A 19,084-nucleotide genomic window follows, 5' to 3' on the forward strand; every position below is an offset into this window, starting at 1 on the left:
CTTTGCACTTCAGGAATTATTACAACATTAAGTATCTTTGAAAGAACATCAACCCTCTTTCCATCACCTTTCACGTGTAACTGTCTTCTGACCCTCTACCACACATAGTATTTTGAAGGGTTCATTGATAATCCTTGCTGTGAGGTCTTAATATCCTTAATATTGGAAGACAGAAGTCAAATGACAGTTACACAGCTAAAATTATCTCGTTAGTTTAAGAAACACAAAAATGTATAGCAAATATTTATATAAATTTATTTATATTTCCGCAGTGCTACAGAAAGGGACCTGGGGGTCCTGGTTGATGGCCAGTTGAATATGAGTCAGCAGTGCCCTGTCAGCCAGGAGGGCCAATCATGTTTAGGGGTGTATCAGGCACAGCATCACCAGCCGGTCGAGAGAGGAGATTGTCCGGCTCTGCTCTGCACTGGTGTGGCCTCCCCTTGAATATTGTGGCAGTTTTGGGCACCACAATATAGGAAGATATTAAGTTATTAGAGAGTGTTCAATGGAGAGCAAAGAAGATGGTGAAGGGCCTTGAGGGGATGATCTATGAGGAGTGGCTGAGGTCACTTTGTCAGTTCAGCCTGGAGAAGAGGAAACTGAGGGGAGACCTCACTGCAGTCACAACTTCCTTGTGAGGGAGAGAGGAGGGGCAGGCACTGTTCTCTTCTCTGTGGTGACCAGTGATAAGACCTGAAGGAATGGCCTGAAGTTGTGTCAGGGGAGGTTTAGGTTGGGTATTAGAAAGAGGCTCTTCACCCAGAGAATGTTTGGATGCTGGAACAGGCTCCCCGGGGAAGTGGTCACAGCACCAAGCCTGGCAGAATTCAGGAAGCAGTTGTACGATACTCTCAGGCACATGGTGTGACTCTTGGGAATGGTCCTGTGCAGGGCCAGGAGTTGGACTCGGTGATCCTTGTGGGTCCCTTCCAACTCGGCATATTCCGTGATTCTGTGATACAAGACAGATAAAATACAGGGCACAATCTCTAGAAGGAAGTAATTTCTACAAGTGTACCAAGAACAGCATTTAAGAGCAAGGCTAAGTTATGAAGCACATCCTTTAAAGGAACCATTTTGAAACAGGCCAATGTATTTTCTGTAATTATTTCTCTCATTTCACCCGTATTAATGGATGGATATTTAGTGGTTTCATGAGTGCCCACTTTAGTTAAGCTTCATCATATATTAAAGAATTTGCCCTAAAAGCTAATGCAGGGAAAGCTAGCAAAGTCTTTCTCTCAGGACACTTTATTGTGGGGGGAAATGCAGCCCTGGGTGAAAGCCTGATGTAATAGCTAACTTCCACCAAAACACTTTATCAACAGCATGGTTGGACGTTAGGAAATTAGGGACAAACAAATCTTAGACATCGCAGTTAAGAAAGAGTGAATTTTGCAACTTATGAGGGATATGGCTACCCTGGGTGTATAGACGCAGTGTGTTGGGAGTATATGAAAGTCAGTGTTGCGATCAGGCTTTCTGGTAAGCTCTGTTTCCTGTGACCCAGGTGATTATAGTGGTCTATCTTTGTATGGCACAGAAGCTTTTAGGGTGTGGTTGACCTAAGTGAGTGAATAACCCCACTGAACACAGGGGCTATAACTGTATGCTTGAAATTAAGTGTGTGTATGAGTCTCATGTTGACCTGGCCTTGGAAACACAAGACATGTCTTCTGGGGAAAGGAAAGGAGAAGTAGTGGTTGAGAACGAAAGCAGAGACAAATTATTTGAGAGCGTAGTTACTCCTCTTCTGTGTAGTTACATTCAGGAAAAGAGAAAACAGGAACATGTGCTATATCATTCTGTGGAAGCTGCTCGTGTCTAGATGTGTGATGTGTCAAACACATAGTACCACAGACTACTTGAATAAAAAAGTGGGTGTCTCTGAAGTGGATGGGTACATGATCACAATGAAATTCCATTTTTTTATTTAAGTTTCATATGGTGAAATAAAACAGTAGTGAAAATAAAACTGTGATATAAGTATTCTCACAGGGGTTGCATAGGTGAGCTTTTAATATTTAACTTTTGGCATATAAATATGACTATAATTTCTGTAAGCAGCTAGTGATAATTTCTGTGTGTGCTTGTAGGACATAGAATTTCTAGGAAAGAAGTTGAAAAAGTGATTGTTGCGTGGCTCCTGTAAACCCCTAAGTCTTTCCTTTAAGTCTCAGTGTCTCAGAAGCCATTATGTCTACAAAGGCAGAAGCTGCAGTGCTTTGGTAGCTGGAGGAAGATTTCATTGTATGTATATGGGCCAACCTACACATATGTGCGAGTTCGTGACTGCGTTTTGGAGTCTGTACCATAGAGAGGGAAGGTCATGTAAAAGGGTACATATGGGTTTGGAAAATATAAATGGAAGCTGTTTTTTTCCCCTGCTATTGATAGTTATAGTTGCTAAAAGCATTGTGGTGTATTCTGAAAAAATGAGGTTTACGCAAGCATAAGCTTTGGAAACTTTGGTTAGACAAGGTCCTGGTGCAAGACAGTAACAGTTCTGTATGGGCTGGAGTGTTTCTTATTGATTGTGCTTCGCACAAGGAGGAGAAAGAGTTATTCACACCTGGTAGCAGAGAGATACAGTATTTCCCTCCCCATGAAAACCACTCAAAGTGAACAGATGCCCTCTAATTTTCTGTGGCCTGTGTCAAGAAGGGTATTTGTCACTAATTCAAAAGTATACAGAAAGGTAAATGCAGGAACTTTTTCCCCTTGAGTTTGCATAGGAAAATAATTGAAGGCAAACATTGTACGTTATAAGGAATATATTGGTCTGCATTTGGCATTCTTTTATTGCAGATTACAGACCCAGAGGCCTGATTCTGATGTCAGTGAAGTGAATGGCACATTTCCTATTGATTTCAGGGAAAGAAGGAGCAGACTACAACCCAACATGAGAAAGGTGAAAGCTGCTCCTTTAGAAGTATGCTATCCTTTATATTTAGGCCCCCAAAATAATTTTTTCTTAGTGTCCTGGGAAGTAGATGGACATGAATTGTTTGTATTAAAAGTGTAATGAGGATTGTTTAAAGATGTAAATGTCATCTTTAACATTGCTGAACCAAAAATATAGAAGATTCTGCCAGTGCATGAAAGTGAAACTAGCTGAGAACAAAAGTGAAACCAACAGGCAACTCTCACTCCCCAGGCTGAGTAAAATGCAGAAAAGTAAATCCTAAACTGGTGATGCTAAACAGTAAATTTGAATTGTAAAATTTTCTTTAGTTTTATTAGTGTGTGAAAGTGTTGCTAGTGATCTAGATAAAGATTTCCCCTAAGATAGATGTTTTCTCATGATGGTATCTCTTTAAAAAGTCAGAACCAATTAAAAATGTCTATTTTTTTTATTTATGATGTTTAGGGGCATCTATAAATGTTACCCCCTTTTCTTTTCCATGCATTTTCCTTTTTCACGTGTTGCATCACAGGCTTGCAAGTCATGTACACTTAATATGCTGACAGGAGCATGTGCTAGAGCAAGACAGTATTGACCTTGCTTTGCAAAAGTATTGGGGACTGTAATCAGCAAGTTTCTAGAGAAGGGAAAGGAAAAGTATCTTTAAAAATATATGAAAATGACTGTAGAATGTGTTTAATCTGTAAAACACTAAAAAATGAGAGGCAGTGTAGCAAAGGGGAGAGACAGATAGACAGTTCTCTCTGCCCCGTTTAGTATGATCAGCAGGAGACAAATGTACAGAAAAGTGGGCAAATACCAAACAAAACAACACCAGAGGGTAAAAAAAAGCAATGGGAGTCATGGAGAAAAAGAGAGAATGGAGAAAATAAGTGGTTTAGATAAGTTAACATTGTGCAAAATTCTTCCTTGTTTCACATTTGTCAATGTCTAGGAAATTGGGTGGAAAAATACATGTGCAGCAACAGTCTGCTATAGATCTAAGCAGTATTAGGAGGCTAAAATATGTGGACGGAGAAGGGTAAGAGATGGCAGGTGTTTTGTTTTGTTTTGTTTTGTTTTGTTTTAAAAAAAGGCAGTTTAGTCATAAGTACTACACCCTCCAATGCTGAGGCTTTCTGACCATGATTTACATTGATAATGCTTATTAAATGACAAACTGAGGGAAAGGGGTTTTTTTGAAATTTAGCACAATGAATTTGGACTCATTATCTTGAACTTTTTTCCCCTCTCACATTTGTTTGAAAAAGCGTAGAGGGAAAAAGGGGGGGGTAACAGTGTATAGACAGTGATTTTAGCTGATATCTTCCTTGCATGTGAAGGGAGGAGATAGAAGTCTCAAAACTACAGGCCTATGGAAATTGTACAGCATCACAAATAAGTACAAAATAACACAAACCACAGAAAAAATGGTAAAGCAGACACCGTATTTATCTGGGAAGGTATTCAGCTTCTAAAGCAGAGAAGGAAAAAGTTGCCGTGCAAAGAAATATCTCAGGACTCTGTCCCTCATGTAAATGGCTTAAAAAAATTTTTCAGTGTATGTAAAATAAATTATTTTTTTCTTTTTAAATGTAAGATCATGCCACTTGCAGTTAAATGTTGCTAATGAGATGGAGCATGCAGTGGTATACAGTTTAATACAGTGTTATACGGGCCTCTAAGAACTGAAAAACAGGTCTGGAAAATCTGGTACTTCAATTTACCACGTATGGAACTAATTTTTGGCATGTGCACCTGACTTATCAAGACCAATTTTGAGGACTCTAATTAGAATGCAATAGGAGTTCTTAAATGCTTTTCAGATCAAGAGATACAAAGCTTTGTGAGGGTCACATAATTTGAACATCCAAAAATGTGTCCTGGCATACAATAATTTTAATCTATTCTCTCTTACATTATAGGGAGCCCAACACAGCCCCTGTTCTGGACAGAAGGACAGACGTCCGAGGGAAACGAGCATAACTTCTCAGGTAATGCGCTGTTACTGATACCTTTTGATATAGAGAGAAAATAACTTTTCTGTTCAGATTAAATAATACCTGACCTTTTGGCCTTTTAGATTTTGGAGTTTACTGACATTTCAGGCAAACACAAATATTTTTGGTTTAGTTTGAGAGAGGCGAGGAGGCAAAATGTTGTGAGGGAGGGAAGTTAATGCCAAGTCCTTCTGAAGTCCAGTCAGTTGCAGGAGAACAGTAGTCCTTGCAGTAGTATACTGGATTTTCCCATTAAAAGATGCAAATGAGAGGATACTATAGAAAGATTGATGTATTTGTGAGTCGTGGTGTGTGTTTCAGTTCACGTCATATTAGAATAGCTAATAAATTGGAAGTAGATGCTATAATCTGTGGTTGGTCAAAGACAGGGCTAAAAAAATAGATCTTTCTAATTGTACGTGGCTTTATTGTGTTGAAAAATATAGTTGATGTGGTAGCAATTAAAAGTAGTCTGTTTTGATTAAGTTGAAGGAACAAGACTTGTTTTTAAAGCATGCTGGTTAATTAAGCAAGAGTCAGGAAATGGCATAAAGCTAGAGATAGGATGGTTTTTGAAAAAAATGCAATTTCGTGAGGTCAAATTAATCAATAAATAAAATTTTCTGATCAGGAAAGAATCTGTATTTCTGAGATATTTTATACTTTGTGTAAGCTTTTTATACACCAATAGATAGAGGAGCTGTGTTAAAGTGTTGGACTTGCTATTGTGTTATGGTACATCACTTTTTCTTCCTGATTTGAATTGTTGATTCAACTGTGATAATTTAGACAAGAGAGAAATGTAAATTCCGTTTACCAAATGAGATGTTTGTAGTATTTTAAAAAAAGAGAGATTAAAAAATATTAGAAGTCTCTAAAAGCTATAATGTTGTTCTGTAACCTTATAAAAGGCAAAAATCTAAATCAAAATATTTCTACAGGTAAAATAATATACAATATCTAAAAAAGGTATAAACTGCTGTTAGAAAAGTTTTGAAATAAACAATATGTGAAGATAGGTAGTTAGGATTTTTAAGTATTTTTCTTCCCCTTTTCTCTCTCCTTTTTGGCAAGGAAAATTGAAATATTTCTTTCAAATAGAAAAGGAATAAATAAATACAATTGGAATAAAACATTATGCTTGATATTTGGTGAACTTTGTTTTCTTATAAGTATTTTGGTTTTAAATATAAGTGCTGTGAAATAGTTCAGATCTCAAAGTTTGTGGGGAGAAAATGTTTCAGTATCTTTGTTCCTACCTGAGGAATACATTTTAGAGGTCTATTTTCCCTGTTTGCAAAATACATTTTTATTAGATCTATGTATTTGGGTTAAGACTTACTTAAAATTACTTAATTAGGTTATACTGAAATTCTAAGTGATTTAAAAAGAAGGATTATGGTAATATGACAAAACATAACACTATTTTCATTGAAATTCTTAAATAAAGCCCTTTTAACATGCCAATTTTAAAAATCTATAAATTTAGAGTGTTAAAATAGTACAAAATATAAAAAGGCTGAACTCATAATGGAATGTATAATCCTGTACCAGTGAGCAGGGGTTTTTGTAGGTACGTCTGGAACATGGGAGGAGGTCATTTACACCTTAAGTTTGGTTTTGAGCATTTCTCTTGTTGTGTTGTCCTTTTCATTACTTTATTATGTATATGTAAACACTTATAAAATGTTTGTGGCTGATTTGTAAAGAGAAAATGTAGAAAAAGAGGTAACAGTGTAGGTACGCTAAGCTAGATGCGAATTGATTGTGTTTTCCAAGGAAATTTTGAAATATATACCAAAGTAGAAATTGCTATAGTAAGGAGTAAATTCTAAATAATTGTACTGAAGCCGTTTGAAATACCATGGCTGTGAATTGTCTTTAAAAACCTCCTATAAGTGTCCGAAAAACAGTGCAACATTAAAAGATTTTCTAATTGTGTTTTCTCTAGATAAATCTATAGGCTTGTTATGCTGATTTAAGGCACAGAGTATTAAAAAATAAACTTTAAAAAGGAGCTACATATGTGCTTTTCTCATAGATAGTTCTTTTTTTTCTAAAAAGGAAAACGTATGTGTCTCTTTCCTCTGTGTTGTTTATGGTTTGAAATAAATAATAAATTTTTAGTGATTTATTTCTTAAAAAGAAGTATTTATATGAAAAATCTGGCAGTAGGTTTGTTTCACTTGTAATTTAATTTTGGAGAAATAGCAGAATGTTTCTGGATATTTGCATTTGTTTCAGAGGTTGGAGCCTAAGCCAGATTTCTGTGTAGTCTGTCAGGCAGTTACACGTCTGGGCATGTTACAGTTTGTAGCACTACAAATTAGAGCCATTTGACTTGTATTTGCTGCACGAGGCTTTCATAAAAAAAAAAATATTGCCATTAAAATGGAAGTATAGGGAATGAGCTGTGTGCATGGGGTGTGTTTCAGGGTGCGGTGCTGAGCTGTGGAGGGGGTCGGGTGAGACCCAGTGGATTTTCCTCTGAGGTGCTGCTTCTGTCTGAACTTGTGATATCTGCACCCCCCACGCCCCGTCCCTCACTTATTTTATAAATGGATTATGACACTCCGGGTTATTTTTTAGATCGCAGCAGGTTAGTTGCATGCACATTGTTTGCTACTTATTTTAAGAGAGGAGCTGACAAACTGCTATATGTGTCAGTCATATGTATACTGAGCACCTGTATGAAGAGTGTATGGGAAGGAGGATAGAATAGGAACGTGTTACTGAGTTTTCGCATTCGTTTCACTGCCGGATAGCTCAGCATTTCCCAGTAACTTTGTCCCAAAGTTTTCTGGGGGTTGTAAAGCTATTTTTGAGTTAATTTGCTTATTACAATTTGCCTTCTTAAACAAAACAAACAAATAAAAAACCCCAAACAGTTGGTAGAAGGTATTTCGACTGCTTTTTATCATCCGGCAGGGAGCGTGAGGTTAATACCAGCAACAAAAAACTGTGGTTGGGGACCAGAAACCTCAGTGCGGGAGCACCGAAAGCCGCCCCAGCATCAGCGGCCCGGGGCCCGCCGCTGGGCCGGGCCGGGCCGGGCCGCTCGGAGCGAGCTCCGCCGCCCCTCCGGGCAGGGCCAGAGGCGGCCGTTCCTCCTGGGGCCGCACAGGAGCCGTGCCGGGGGCTCGGACGGGACCCGCTGGGCAGCCGCCGAGGCGGGCGGGGGGGACCGGGCGGGCCGGCAAAGGCGCCTCAGCGCCGCAGAGGGTTAATGACGGCGGGGCCGCGGGGGCCGGCGGGAGTTGTAGGCGCCGAGGCATGACGGGAACTGGCGGGAACGGCCGGGATGTGACGGGAGCGCCTGTGACGGCGCCCGCTTGGCTCAGGGTGGTGGGGCCGTCACTGTCCCGCCAGGCCGGTCCACCCGCACTGAGCCGCCGCGCTGGGGCGGCCCGTGCCCGGCCGGGAAGCTCGGGGAGCGCCGGCCTGGCCCCCGCGCCCTGAGCAGCGGCCTCGGGGCGCGGCCCGGCCGGGTGCGCTCCTCGGGCGCCGGTAGCTCGGTGGCGGGTTCCCTCCTTCCCGCGGGGCCGGGGGTGCCCGGCCAGCCCTGCCCTGCCCCAATGTCGGCGGGGCTGGGCGGCCGGGGCCTGCCTGTGCCGCCCGCGGCTCCGCGCCCGGGCCAGGCTGGCGGGCGGTGCCGCAGGGCAGGGGGTCACCGGCCGGGCTCGACGGGGCTCCCCCCAACCCGTTTCCTCCCGGGAGGGATTCGCTTTGGTTAAACGACGGGCGCGGCTCCTTCGCGCTGGCTCCGGGGCTCCCGCCGCACCTGTGGCCGCTCGGGGCCGAGGCACCGGCTTACGGGCTCGCTGCGTGTGCGGGGCTGGGCTTCCACTTTGTGCTGAGCACAGATGCTTTCCTGCGGCCTCCGTCGCCAGTCAGCCTGCTTGGATAGCGGAGGCATGCACGTGGCAGGAGGAGGTCGCATTTTTTATCTGCAAGTTTGGGTTTGGTTGGTTGGTTGTTTTTTTTTTAATGTGAAATGGAAGAATTAAAATGCTTAAACGTGCTGAAGTGTGTTGAAGTTATGGAGGGACAAACCCAGGAAGCAAGCAGGACTCAGCAGTCTACCTCATAGCAGGGTTTTTTCTCTGTGGACAAAGTGGGGAGGGAAGAAAGAGGAGGAAATATACTACGTGTTAATTTAATTTGTGGCAATAGTGGGCCCAAAGTGCAAAATCAGTTTCTTGTTAAACATTCTCATGTTTTAAAATAACTTGTTAATTAACTGGAGGTACCTTACTGTATGCATGAAAGGAATGACAAGTAATAAATCAGTCTGCAGTGAATTTGGTAAATTTTGTTTGGATTCTTGTTTTCCTCCTTACTTTTTGGCAGCAAGTCTTGAAATACAGTGGTGCCATGCATCAGCAGTCAGCTGAACTTGGGGCTGAACATGCTTCTCATGGGAGCGAAACATGGTTATTAGGTTATTTTCCTTTGTAATAGTAATCCTCTTGAGATTCAGAAGTAAACATAATTTATTTGTTAACTAATAAAGAAGTATGAAGAAAATAATACTATTGAGCTCAAACAAAAGAAGAAAAGAAAGGAACTATGCCACAGTAGGTTTGTTTTCTATTGCACATGTTGCAGTTCAGTTTTGAGAGGAGGTGTGAGGAGCTCTACAAACATTTGTGTGTCTGAAAGCAGATTTTGCCAGTAATCATCACGTGAAATACAGTCCTTAATGTATACATAGATGGGTGTAATTCTCAGAAGAAAGAAAACAAAGAAGTGATTTTTTAAAAATTATTTTTTAAGCGAAGTTATTGTTCCAGTGGAGGAAAAATCCCATTGTTTTTCTTGTAAAAAAAAAAAATTGTTGGGTAGACAGAGAAAAGGGGGTAAGTGCCTTAAGTGCCAGCTTTGTAACACCTGGTGGTTTGGATTTGCGGAGTTAAGCTGTTGAAGATGACTTGAGACACAAAATCAGCAAGTCCAGAACAAAACAAAATATAAAAGATCAAGACAAGGAAAATGTGAATACTGTCATGTGTTTTAAACTTATTAGGCCCACTCTATTCCCATTCTGAAAAGAACCACTGTTTTTCCAGTTTTGCAGTAGGAAATTTTACTGGATTCTGTTTTATTTTAGTGGCAATGCATTAACAATGCACTTGTGCATTAGCACAATAAATAAAACATATCCCCTTTCCAAAAATGTATAATGTAACTGTAAAGACTGTATGAGCAGTGGAAGCTACATGCAAAGGTGGTCAAATAGTTGAGGGTACCCAAAAGAAAGACAAGCTTAGCGATACAGATGGTCTGATCTGACAGCCACTGTAAACTTAGCTGTAGGACAATTTTTGAAGAGTGAAATAAAATCACAGAGAAATTAAAGGTGGCTTGAAATGCAGCGCAGTTTTAGCAAAAGAAAGTGCTAGACTAACTTGTTACCTTACATGTTTCATTGTGAGGAAACCGGTACTGTACAATGTGAGGAAATCATGTAAAATGGAAAAAATTTTGATTAATTACATTGTAAGCTAACTTTGGAATGCACTGACAGATAATAGTTGGAAAGAAGGCTTCAAACTTGTGTTTTCAAAGACTGTATTGGAATTCTTTCCCTAGTGACACCAGTGAAAAAGTAGAATGGTAATAAAATCTTATGACAAAAAATATAGTGGACTGTATTGATAGAGAGGAGGATTGGAATATCCCATGCACCAACAAGATAAATCAAAACTGCGATTAATAGAATTAGATGAGATTTAGTGATGCAAATAGAAACTAATCACAATTTATTCTGAAAGAGTTCATCGCTTCAGTGGTGAGTTGGTAGTTGGTGCAGTAGTCAGCAGCAGAACGATAGCATGCTGCTATGTGACGTGGCTGAGAAAAAAAAAAGGTGGTGTCCTAGAAAGCATTATGGGATGGATTTACTGTGTGTATAGGACATATTACTGTCAAAGTATATGGCATTAGTAAGACCCTATCTGGAGCCCAAATAGCACCCACATTCAGATTAAATGGATTCAAACAGATGGATGGAACAGATGCAGAAAAGGACCACATGGATGTTAAGAGGAATAGAGAGGCTTAACGGAAAGGCACAGAAGTGACAATTACACTCTTTTTATATAGGGAAGGAAAATAATTATGTGAGCTCAAGATTAGAGTAAAGAAGCAAAACAAATGCATGCAAAGGGGATAATGGGTAGAGTTTGCTGAAAATTGCAGGAAGAGCTCTAACTATCAGACCAACAATATTCTAAAGCAGTTGCAAATGAGAAGTTTAAATTTCTTTTTTAAATGAAGTTAGATGTATCCAGAAAAGAACATCAGTATTGGGTTCTGTGTAATATTGGGGAATTTGATTCATGAATCCTGGATATCCCCTCACATAATTCTTCATTCTTGTTTATCAGTAAAATGGATTCTGAGATGGATATGTTCATTTACGGTAGGTCCACTTTGAAAGTGCTGTTGTTTTTTGTCATCTTGATGTGTTTTTTGTTAATTAATTCTTTTCTTTGAGCACCTTAATAGAGGCAGAGTAGTTTGGTTATATTTGCTATGAGTTGTATGTGTGGTTTGGACACCATGCTGAAGGTGTATTCACGCAGTGCTGCTTGACATCTTGCCCCTGGATGGGCTGTAGAAGTCTTCATGGAAAAATTTTTTGGAAAATATTTGAATGAAAAACTCAAGTCATCTAGGGCAAGGCAATGTTGCATTCTAAAAAAGGGAGGTATAATCAGCTTCCTCAGGTGTGAGACCTTGTGTCTTTTTTTTTGCCTTTTGAACTCCATAGTTTTTACATACAGCATTTAGTGCAGCACTGAAAAAATGACAGAAAAACCTAATGATTAAAGAACATTGCTTTTCAGCAAGGCTACCATCCTCTAGGCAGACAATTTAGGTTTCTACTTGGCGTTTTTGCTATTTGGGAAATCTCCTCAAAGCAGGGAGTTAAGCAATCATTGCTCAGCCATCCATTTTAATTTTATTTCTCAGTCCACATCTGTAGCAGGTTATTCAAAGAGAAATAATATAATATGTTTTAAGGATGTAACTTTCCATTCAGTGGTCAATAGAAAACTAAGTGATAAAATCAATCTAATCATCAATTTATGCATTAAGTGCTACCAGTGGCACTTTCAATAGTTGCTGAAGCAAAGGAATGAATGGATTATAGGGATTAAACTTCCTTCATATGCCTAGAGGGAAACAAGTAATGAAAATGGAAGGCTTATTTGGTATGAGACAGCACAAAAGACTTGGAAGACAAAAAAATAAATATGTATTATTTCTAAATTGTTTCTTGCACATTTTTTCTGTAATGTGGGATTTGAGCTACGGATTCAATCTTGAGGCTTACAGGGCAGAAGTGAGACCATGAAAGTGATTCTATGAGTATGGAATGAAACATGACTGGTTGTTATCTAACCCACATTCCTGAAAAATATTTCTCTCTTCCATCATGACTCTGATTCTTTAACGAAAATAATTCCTGTACATAGCAGATTCTTCAGGTTCTTTCTCTTGTTCTTTTCTCGACCTTTTTGAGCTGGAAGAAAGTCATGGACTTTCCCATTGAAATGGTGGGAACACAGTGTTAGGTCTTCAGCAAAGTAGGATTTTCTGACCTGCTTTGCCTGTGTCATCCTCCAAGGCTTTCCACTGCAAAAAGAGGCACTTCCGCTAGTGTCACCAATTTCTCGTTCTCTTGTGCTGCATTGTCTCTTGAAATAGTACTGATTGGAGGAGAAAATTCATGGAAGTGAGAAGCATTTATGAGACAAGGTTGATAATGATATTTGTGTGATTCAATAACAAAAGCAAAACAGCTAGTATTTTAATATTAAACAAAAATTAGATGTACTGAGTAGGGAGAGTCCATTCTTTGGCTGGTTCTATGTAAACAAGTCTGGGCAGAATATGTACATATGTATACTCATAAATGTATATATACCTATAAACCTGATTTGCTGTGCATGCTGGCTAATGAGCAAAAGTAATAGAGGATCAATATATAGAAGAACTGGAAACTTAAGACGCTGAACAAAATCAAAGTATGCTCGAGCTTGAATTGGTAGCAGTAGACTGGGAAAGGGATGGTTCAAGGCAGCCTGCAGCAGCATTTTTTGGGTTGGGGTTTTTTATTTTTGATGTTATTTTGTTTTTAATTATTATTTGTAGGAATGCTTTGGAGCCAGGTCATTGCTGCTGTAAATCTTCAGATTTCCATTGATGTCTCCAGAGGGATAGTGTTTTACACCCCCTGAATAGATGGTGTTCTTGGTGGAAACATTATTGTGGTGTCTTTGGTCTTACATTGTTTTTAAACAAGGGTGGTTTTGAAATGCTAACTTTAATGGTTAAAACTAATGGTAGGACTCTTTAGGAAATCTAAAAGCTGGGCATTTTAAAGAAGTATGGAGAATTCGAAGAAAAACATACGGACGCATAATTGGGTGTTAAAGATAAATAGGAAACAGGTTGGGTTTTTTTTGCTATCAACTTCTGCCACTGGTGGGGTCCTAACTGAACTTTCTACCATCCTATTTCCTCTAGAAGTGATACACTGCGCTTAACAGGCATTCTTCAAAACTTAATTCATGTTTGTGAAATACTGGGAGTGGCCAAGACAAAGTCTTCTACAAGTACCAGGTGCACCAGAACTGTCTGGCAAGTGGATCTTTAATGAGAGACTTGAGGATGATGGATTTTTTTAAAAAGGATATGATGATGGAAGAGGTAAATTGTTATGTGAAAGAGAGGAAATGTCACATGATTTCTGTCTCTTGGGTATGTACCAGCTTGTGCTAGGTAGTCTCTTTCAGAGATGTGGTGGAGCAGAGTGGAGGGAGAGCTATAGACACAATCAATACGCTCCACAAAAGGATGCTGTGAAAGAGGGTTGAGTGTATATAATACAGTGCAGTGGATGAATAATGGGTTATAGATGAGGAGACAGAGGTTTATTAACAAATGTAGTCTATCATCTGCATCTGAAAGTGATTGCGTGATGCAAGGTGAGACTGAGTGTTGGCAATGGTGTGAGGGACATGCATTCCTGAACTTTGTTCATTTTATGTGGACAAGTATCTGTATCACTTATCTACAGTTACGAAACTAGGTACAAGAGACATCAAGGATTAAACAATGAGCACACAGTATTTCATTTCTACAGATGATATTTTCAGCTCAAAATCAATATATTTCAGTGGGCTGTAGGATTGAAGATGGTTAATCTTCTGTTGCCATGGCCATATTACGTCTCTCCAGTAAACACATGCTGCACTTGGATTTGCAGCATGCACAACTGTTAGAATTTTTTTTCAGTAGTACTTGATTTCCAGTGTTGCTGGTGATTAAAAAAAAAAAACAACCACTTTATATGCATGTCCTACTCAAGACTTTCCTTAGTTTGCATGATGAGAGGATCTGGAGCTCCCCATTGTAATCACTTCTGAAAACTCTAAATGGGGAATGGCAATAAAAAGAGCAATTTTGAGATTTTACAGGAGACTCACCTGTTAATCCACAGTAGGTAAAAGTGAAAAAACCCTGTACAAAGTACTAGAAGTTTATAGTGCCATTTGTCTTGTTTTCTGTTTGTAAGGGAAGCTGAACAGACCTTCTCATAAAGAGCTGTGTACATCTGCTTGACATGCTAAATTTACAATCTATAGACTCAACTAGTTAATATGCCAACTACTGTCTGGCTTTAGGTTCTGTTTATCTTCCATTGCTACATTTGTCTGGAGTGTTTTGTTGTTGAGAAATTTTGGACTTTATTCCCTAAAGCAGAAGGACAGGTTGCTGACGCCAAAATTTATTTAAGAAACAAGGAGTGTATAGCTGCTACACAGTGTAATAACCTAAAATGCCTGAATGGCTCAATTTCAAAGCTAAGACTTGTGTTTCAAAGCTGGCTTGTGTTTGCAGGTCCCTGTCCTTCTCCCATAAACTACAGTCAAAAGTGTGCAACTGCAGGATGAGTGACACACCAATCAAAATCTGTGCCTACTTGCTTATTTATTATGGCACTTTATGTTACCAGTTCCCTCCCTTTCTCTCAACCAACTGCTCTCTGGCTCATTTTCTCCTGTAAGCTCTGCAGAGCAGGGACAATCAGCTCTTCTGTGGTTGTTCAGTGCCTGGTGCCCCTTCTCACAAGTGCTGAGGTGCCCTGTGTAGCCCCCAGACTTGGGCTGCTGCTGGCAAGGCCCAAGTCTGAAACATGGATCCCCAAGCACCTGCTTGGAGGGAAGAGGCTTACATAAATACCTGTTTTCAGAGTTGCCCAAATACATGGCTTTAACATATGTTTAAGATTTATGCACAAGATGGCACTGAGAATGTCTGCCCCAGCCCCTCCAGTCCCACTGGCTTTCCCTCACATCATTGCAGATGATGGAAAACCAGTTATTAGGAAAATTTTTTTTACTGAGGGTGGTGGGGCAGTGGAATGGGTTGCCCAGATGTAGTGGTGGATGCCCCATCCCTGTGAGTTTTCAAGGGCAGGTTGGATGGGGCTCTGAGCCACCTGGTCTGGTAAAAGGTGTCCATGCCTACAGCAGGGAGGGTTGGAACTAGATGATCTTTAAGGTCCCTTCCAACCCAAACCATTCTGTAGTTCTATGATAAGATGATTGATTCTATGATTCTGTGTGCTATGCAAGAACTTCAACAAGATCACCTCACCCAGCACACATCTGTACCATGCTGTTAAAACACTTTGCTGCCCTTTCAGGCAGAAGAGGGAAAACTGAGTTCCTGGGTGAGTGCTAAATAGCATGCAGATTTGGCGGGGTACGATGACCCCTGCAAGGAGATGGAGTGGGTGCCTAAGGAAAGGCTGAGGGTTGAGAATTCCACACAAGGTATCTTGCCTCACCCCAGCGTTAGGATCAACTCAGCAGTGGACAAGGTGTCTTGAGAGATTTGTTGACATGTATAACTGGTTCCTGTAGACATCTTCATTTAACAGGATGGATAATGAAGATTATGTTCTTAGGTATTCTACTTTTTGCCTTCAGTGTGCACTGGGGCAGGGTGTCGTGAGGCTGTGGATTTAGGCAAAGACATGCTGCAGTGCTCAGCACCGCAAGAGCCAGGCCCTTTTTTGAATCTGGCCTCACCTCAGTAAGTGTGAGTAATGATAACAGAGGCATGAGAGCAGAATGACTGTACAGAAGGGAGAGCTGCTCTTGACTTGCTAGACTGAAAAACATATTTGTAAAGGGATAAAATTAGTGTTGGGTACAAGAATGCCATTTAATGAAACAAATGACTACATTTCTTCTCAGTGGCACGAAAAACACGTGACATATCCCAGATAACCAGCAGTCCCCCATTCTGCTCTAAGAGTTGCTGCAGAGCTTTGTCTCCTTTTGATATATTCCTCTCTGTAGTTCTACATCCTTATTTTTTGTTCATTATTGTTGCATTTTTTACTCATGCATGTCTTTACTCCTTTAGCTTTCCTGAATACTTCTCTTCTGTCTCTCTTGTGATCTGCCATACAGCTTGGCCACCTTCCATGTGATGGAGCAATGTAGCCGACTTGTGGGTTGACTTAGGCTTGCATCACCATCCTGACCCGGGTTGCATCAGCAGTCATCTGGAACTGACTACACCCCTGAACTGATAAAAGATGCTGTGGAAATATGGATCTCTGGGGCCTTTGCAAGGTATCTTCATATATATGCGTGTATGCATGTTGATGTGTGAGTACATTCAAAATGCCTATCTGTTCTATCAGCTCAGCTGACTGAGTGCTCCTTTGGGATTTGCTGCTGCTTAAGGCAAATGGGAACAGACCTGCAAAGCTCAGGGGAATACTGGGATTGACCCTGAGAAGGGGGATATGCCTGTTGCCTAGGAATACCCATAAGCAAGAGATCCAAAACCCCTCACTTGACCTTTGTATAGTTCTTTCCCTTCCAGTGAGTCCCTTTCCCTGCCTGTGACTCATCTTCTTCTAAATGTAGACTGTAAGCTTCTCAGAGGACTGCCTTTCTCTCTGAACAGAGTAGCATAAAAAATAGCAACACTGTTGAATAACTAGTATTATTTTTTAACACAAAAAACCTAAGGGCTGCCTTGCTGTATCTGTGCTTCTCTGTCAACGGATTTATCAGTTCCCTCGACAGAACAGCGGGGCAGGTTCTGTCCTGACCCACGACAAGAAGGTTGTTCAGAGAAGAGGTCTCAGGAGCAGCACAGCTGCAGTGCAGTGGGGAGTAGACGTTATAATAAAAGATGGGCAGGCTCTGACAAAGGCCAACACATCTTCCATGGCACCCATGTACTTACTTCCCTATTTCTGACTGATTTGTAATTGGCAGCATCCCCTTAGTAACTGCAGTGTGGCTTATGTGAACGTCCAGTAGGAAGCTGCCTGCTCCCTTCAGCAGGTTATTCAACACCCATCTCCTTTTCTCCAGCCTCTACATACACTGTCCAGCTGCCCAGTCCACTTCCGTTCTCAACTCTTGGTGACACTGCAGCTCTTGTGTTGTCTTCAACTTGTCGTAGATCTCTTACTCTGGGCAAACTGGTACCTTTTCTCTTTTCAGATGCTTGTGCCATATCCTGTCTCTTTGTTGCCTGGTCCTCTGGAGGACAAAAGAGTGAGAATCAGCAGTGTCTCACTTATCCTGCAAACAGTTTGAGAACTGCTTTGACAGCCAGTGGAAGAAAATAGTGTGATGTGGTCACAGCAAGCACGTGTTCTTTCTAACAATTTACAATTGCACTATGATCCCATTGAGAGTGATACTCAAACCTCCCTCTGATTACCTGTTCTTTTCTCTTGCTGTAACAACATTGTTTCTTTCCAACACAGGAGTGTTTATGCAGAAATGCCAAGATTCTTTACACAGATTACAGTAGGTTTACAAATTAAGGAAAAACTAGTATGGAACAAGAGGAAAATAATCCTAGCATTTTGCACTTACTTGTAATCAAAATCCTGTCTTTGGAGGGTGTTAAGTCAAATATACACTTGGTGAGGCCTATGAGGATTTTCCCTGTGTAAGGGCAAGAGTTAGCCCTAGCATATCACACTATTCTAAAAATGGTGTCCAGTAAGCAATAGGTGGCCACTCTTGGAAAAAAATCAGGGAGAAATTGGTGAAACCTGGATCCTCTGCAGTGTCACTTTCACAGTTGAGTGACTGACAAACAAAAGCAAAGAAAAAGACCCAGTGGGCTAAATCACCATGAGGTTGGATTCCCCCTGTTGTGGAATTGAACAAAATCCAGCAATGTTCCCTTCTATTAGGTCTGATGTAAATGCTGTATGGTAAAGACTAATTTCTAAAAGTCAGCTGTAAACCTATAGGTCAGCCAATAAGACAGAGACTTGACACATTTTTCATTGTGAAGTGTATGATAGTTTCAAGCCTTTAGTCAATGTCACTGCAGACAGTATATTGTTGAATCCAATGGAATTGGAATCCTGCTATGAATTTAATTGTTTTCCACAAGTAGAACAGAAGCCTTTGATTTCTATTAATTATGTATCTACGTGAAAAGCTATTTTGTGTGTATATATATTTAACAACAGGAAATGTAACACATATTTATTTTTATTAAACTAATAAAAGGGATAAACCTATCAAAGCATGTTTTCATTTAATTTCTTTGGACTTGTTTCCCTTAGCATGAAACATGAAAGGTCATTAAGTTCAACCTCATATATCTCAGGACACACAGGTCTTTCTATGAGATAATTGACATCATACAAAAGCATCTTGTTTCTAAATGAGAACTTTGAGGTTGCAATAGTCCTTGTAACTGCAATCAACCATGGTTGGGTTGAGGCCTCAAGGTGCAACACTCGAGGTACTACTTACCTGTTGCAACTAGGGTGGCACCTTGCATGAGATCTTTCCAAACTCTTGCAAATGTAATCCCTGCATTGAGAAGCTCATGCTTTATGAACAATGAGCAGCAAAAGGTTAGGAAACATGGAATAGGACAAGGAGAGAGAAATTGTAGAGCTCTTGTAAATCCATTCAGTTCATAGTAAGCAGTCTGCAGGAGTGGGATCTCTAAAGGGTAGCCAGATCTGTAGCATGTTGGTTCTCCACCTCCTGGAGGAGAACACGGTGTGTGGAAAGTCATGCAAAGGAGAGAGTGAGGGGAACTGGCACATGGCTGCAGCCTGGCAGCAGTGCTTTAGCAGAGGCAAGGGTGG

At 40.5% G+C, this 19,084-nt stretch overlaps 1 protein-coding gene across 9 annotated transcripts in view; it reads left to right on the forward strand.

The window, feature by feature from the left end:
* The window catches only part of LOC113987110, a 76,140-nt gene extending 57,638 nt beyond the window's left edge, over positions 1-18,502 (forward strand). For 7 of the 9 annotated variants that reach the window (XR_005564509.1, XR_005564507.1, XR_005564505.1 and 4 more), the window contains 3 exons: positions 4,834-4,902; positions 16,407-16,571; positions 17,460-18,502. Coding sequence is in view for 2 of the 9 variants with exons in the window: in XM_039383907.1 (XP_039239841.1) it covers positions 4,834-4,894 (61 nt within the window). In the remaining 7 variants the exon portion in view is untranslated. Of the gene's footprint in view, positions 1-2,811; positions 2,915-4,833; positions 4,903-16,406; positions 16,572-17,459 lie in introns of all 9 variants that reach the window. The other 2 variants (XR_005564510.1, XM_039383905.1) reach the window with 1 other exon arrangement.
* The last annotated feature ends 582 nt before the right edge of the window (positions 18,503-19,084 follow it).

The sequence above is a fragment of the Pipra filicauda genome, unplaced genomic scaffold, assembly GCF_003945595.2.
Source record: "Pipra filicauda isolate LSUMZ 115617 unplaced genomic scaffold, ASM394559v2 scaffold32_size4067784_pilon, whole genome shotgun sequence".
Lineage (NCBI taxonomy): Eukaryota > Metazoa > Chordata > Aves > Passeriformes > Pipridae > Pipra > Pipra filicauda.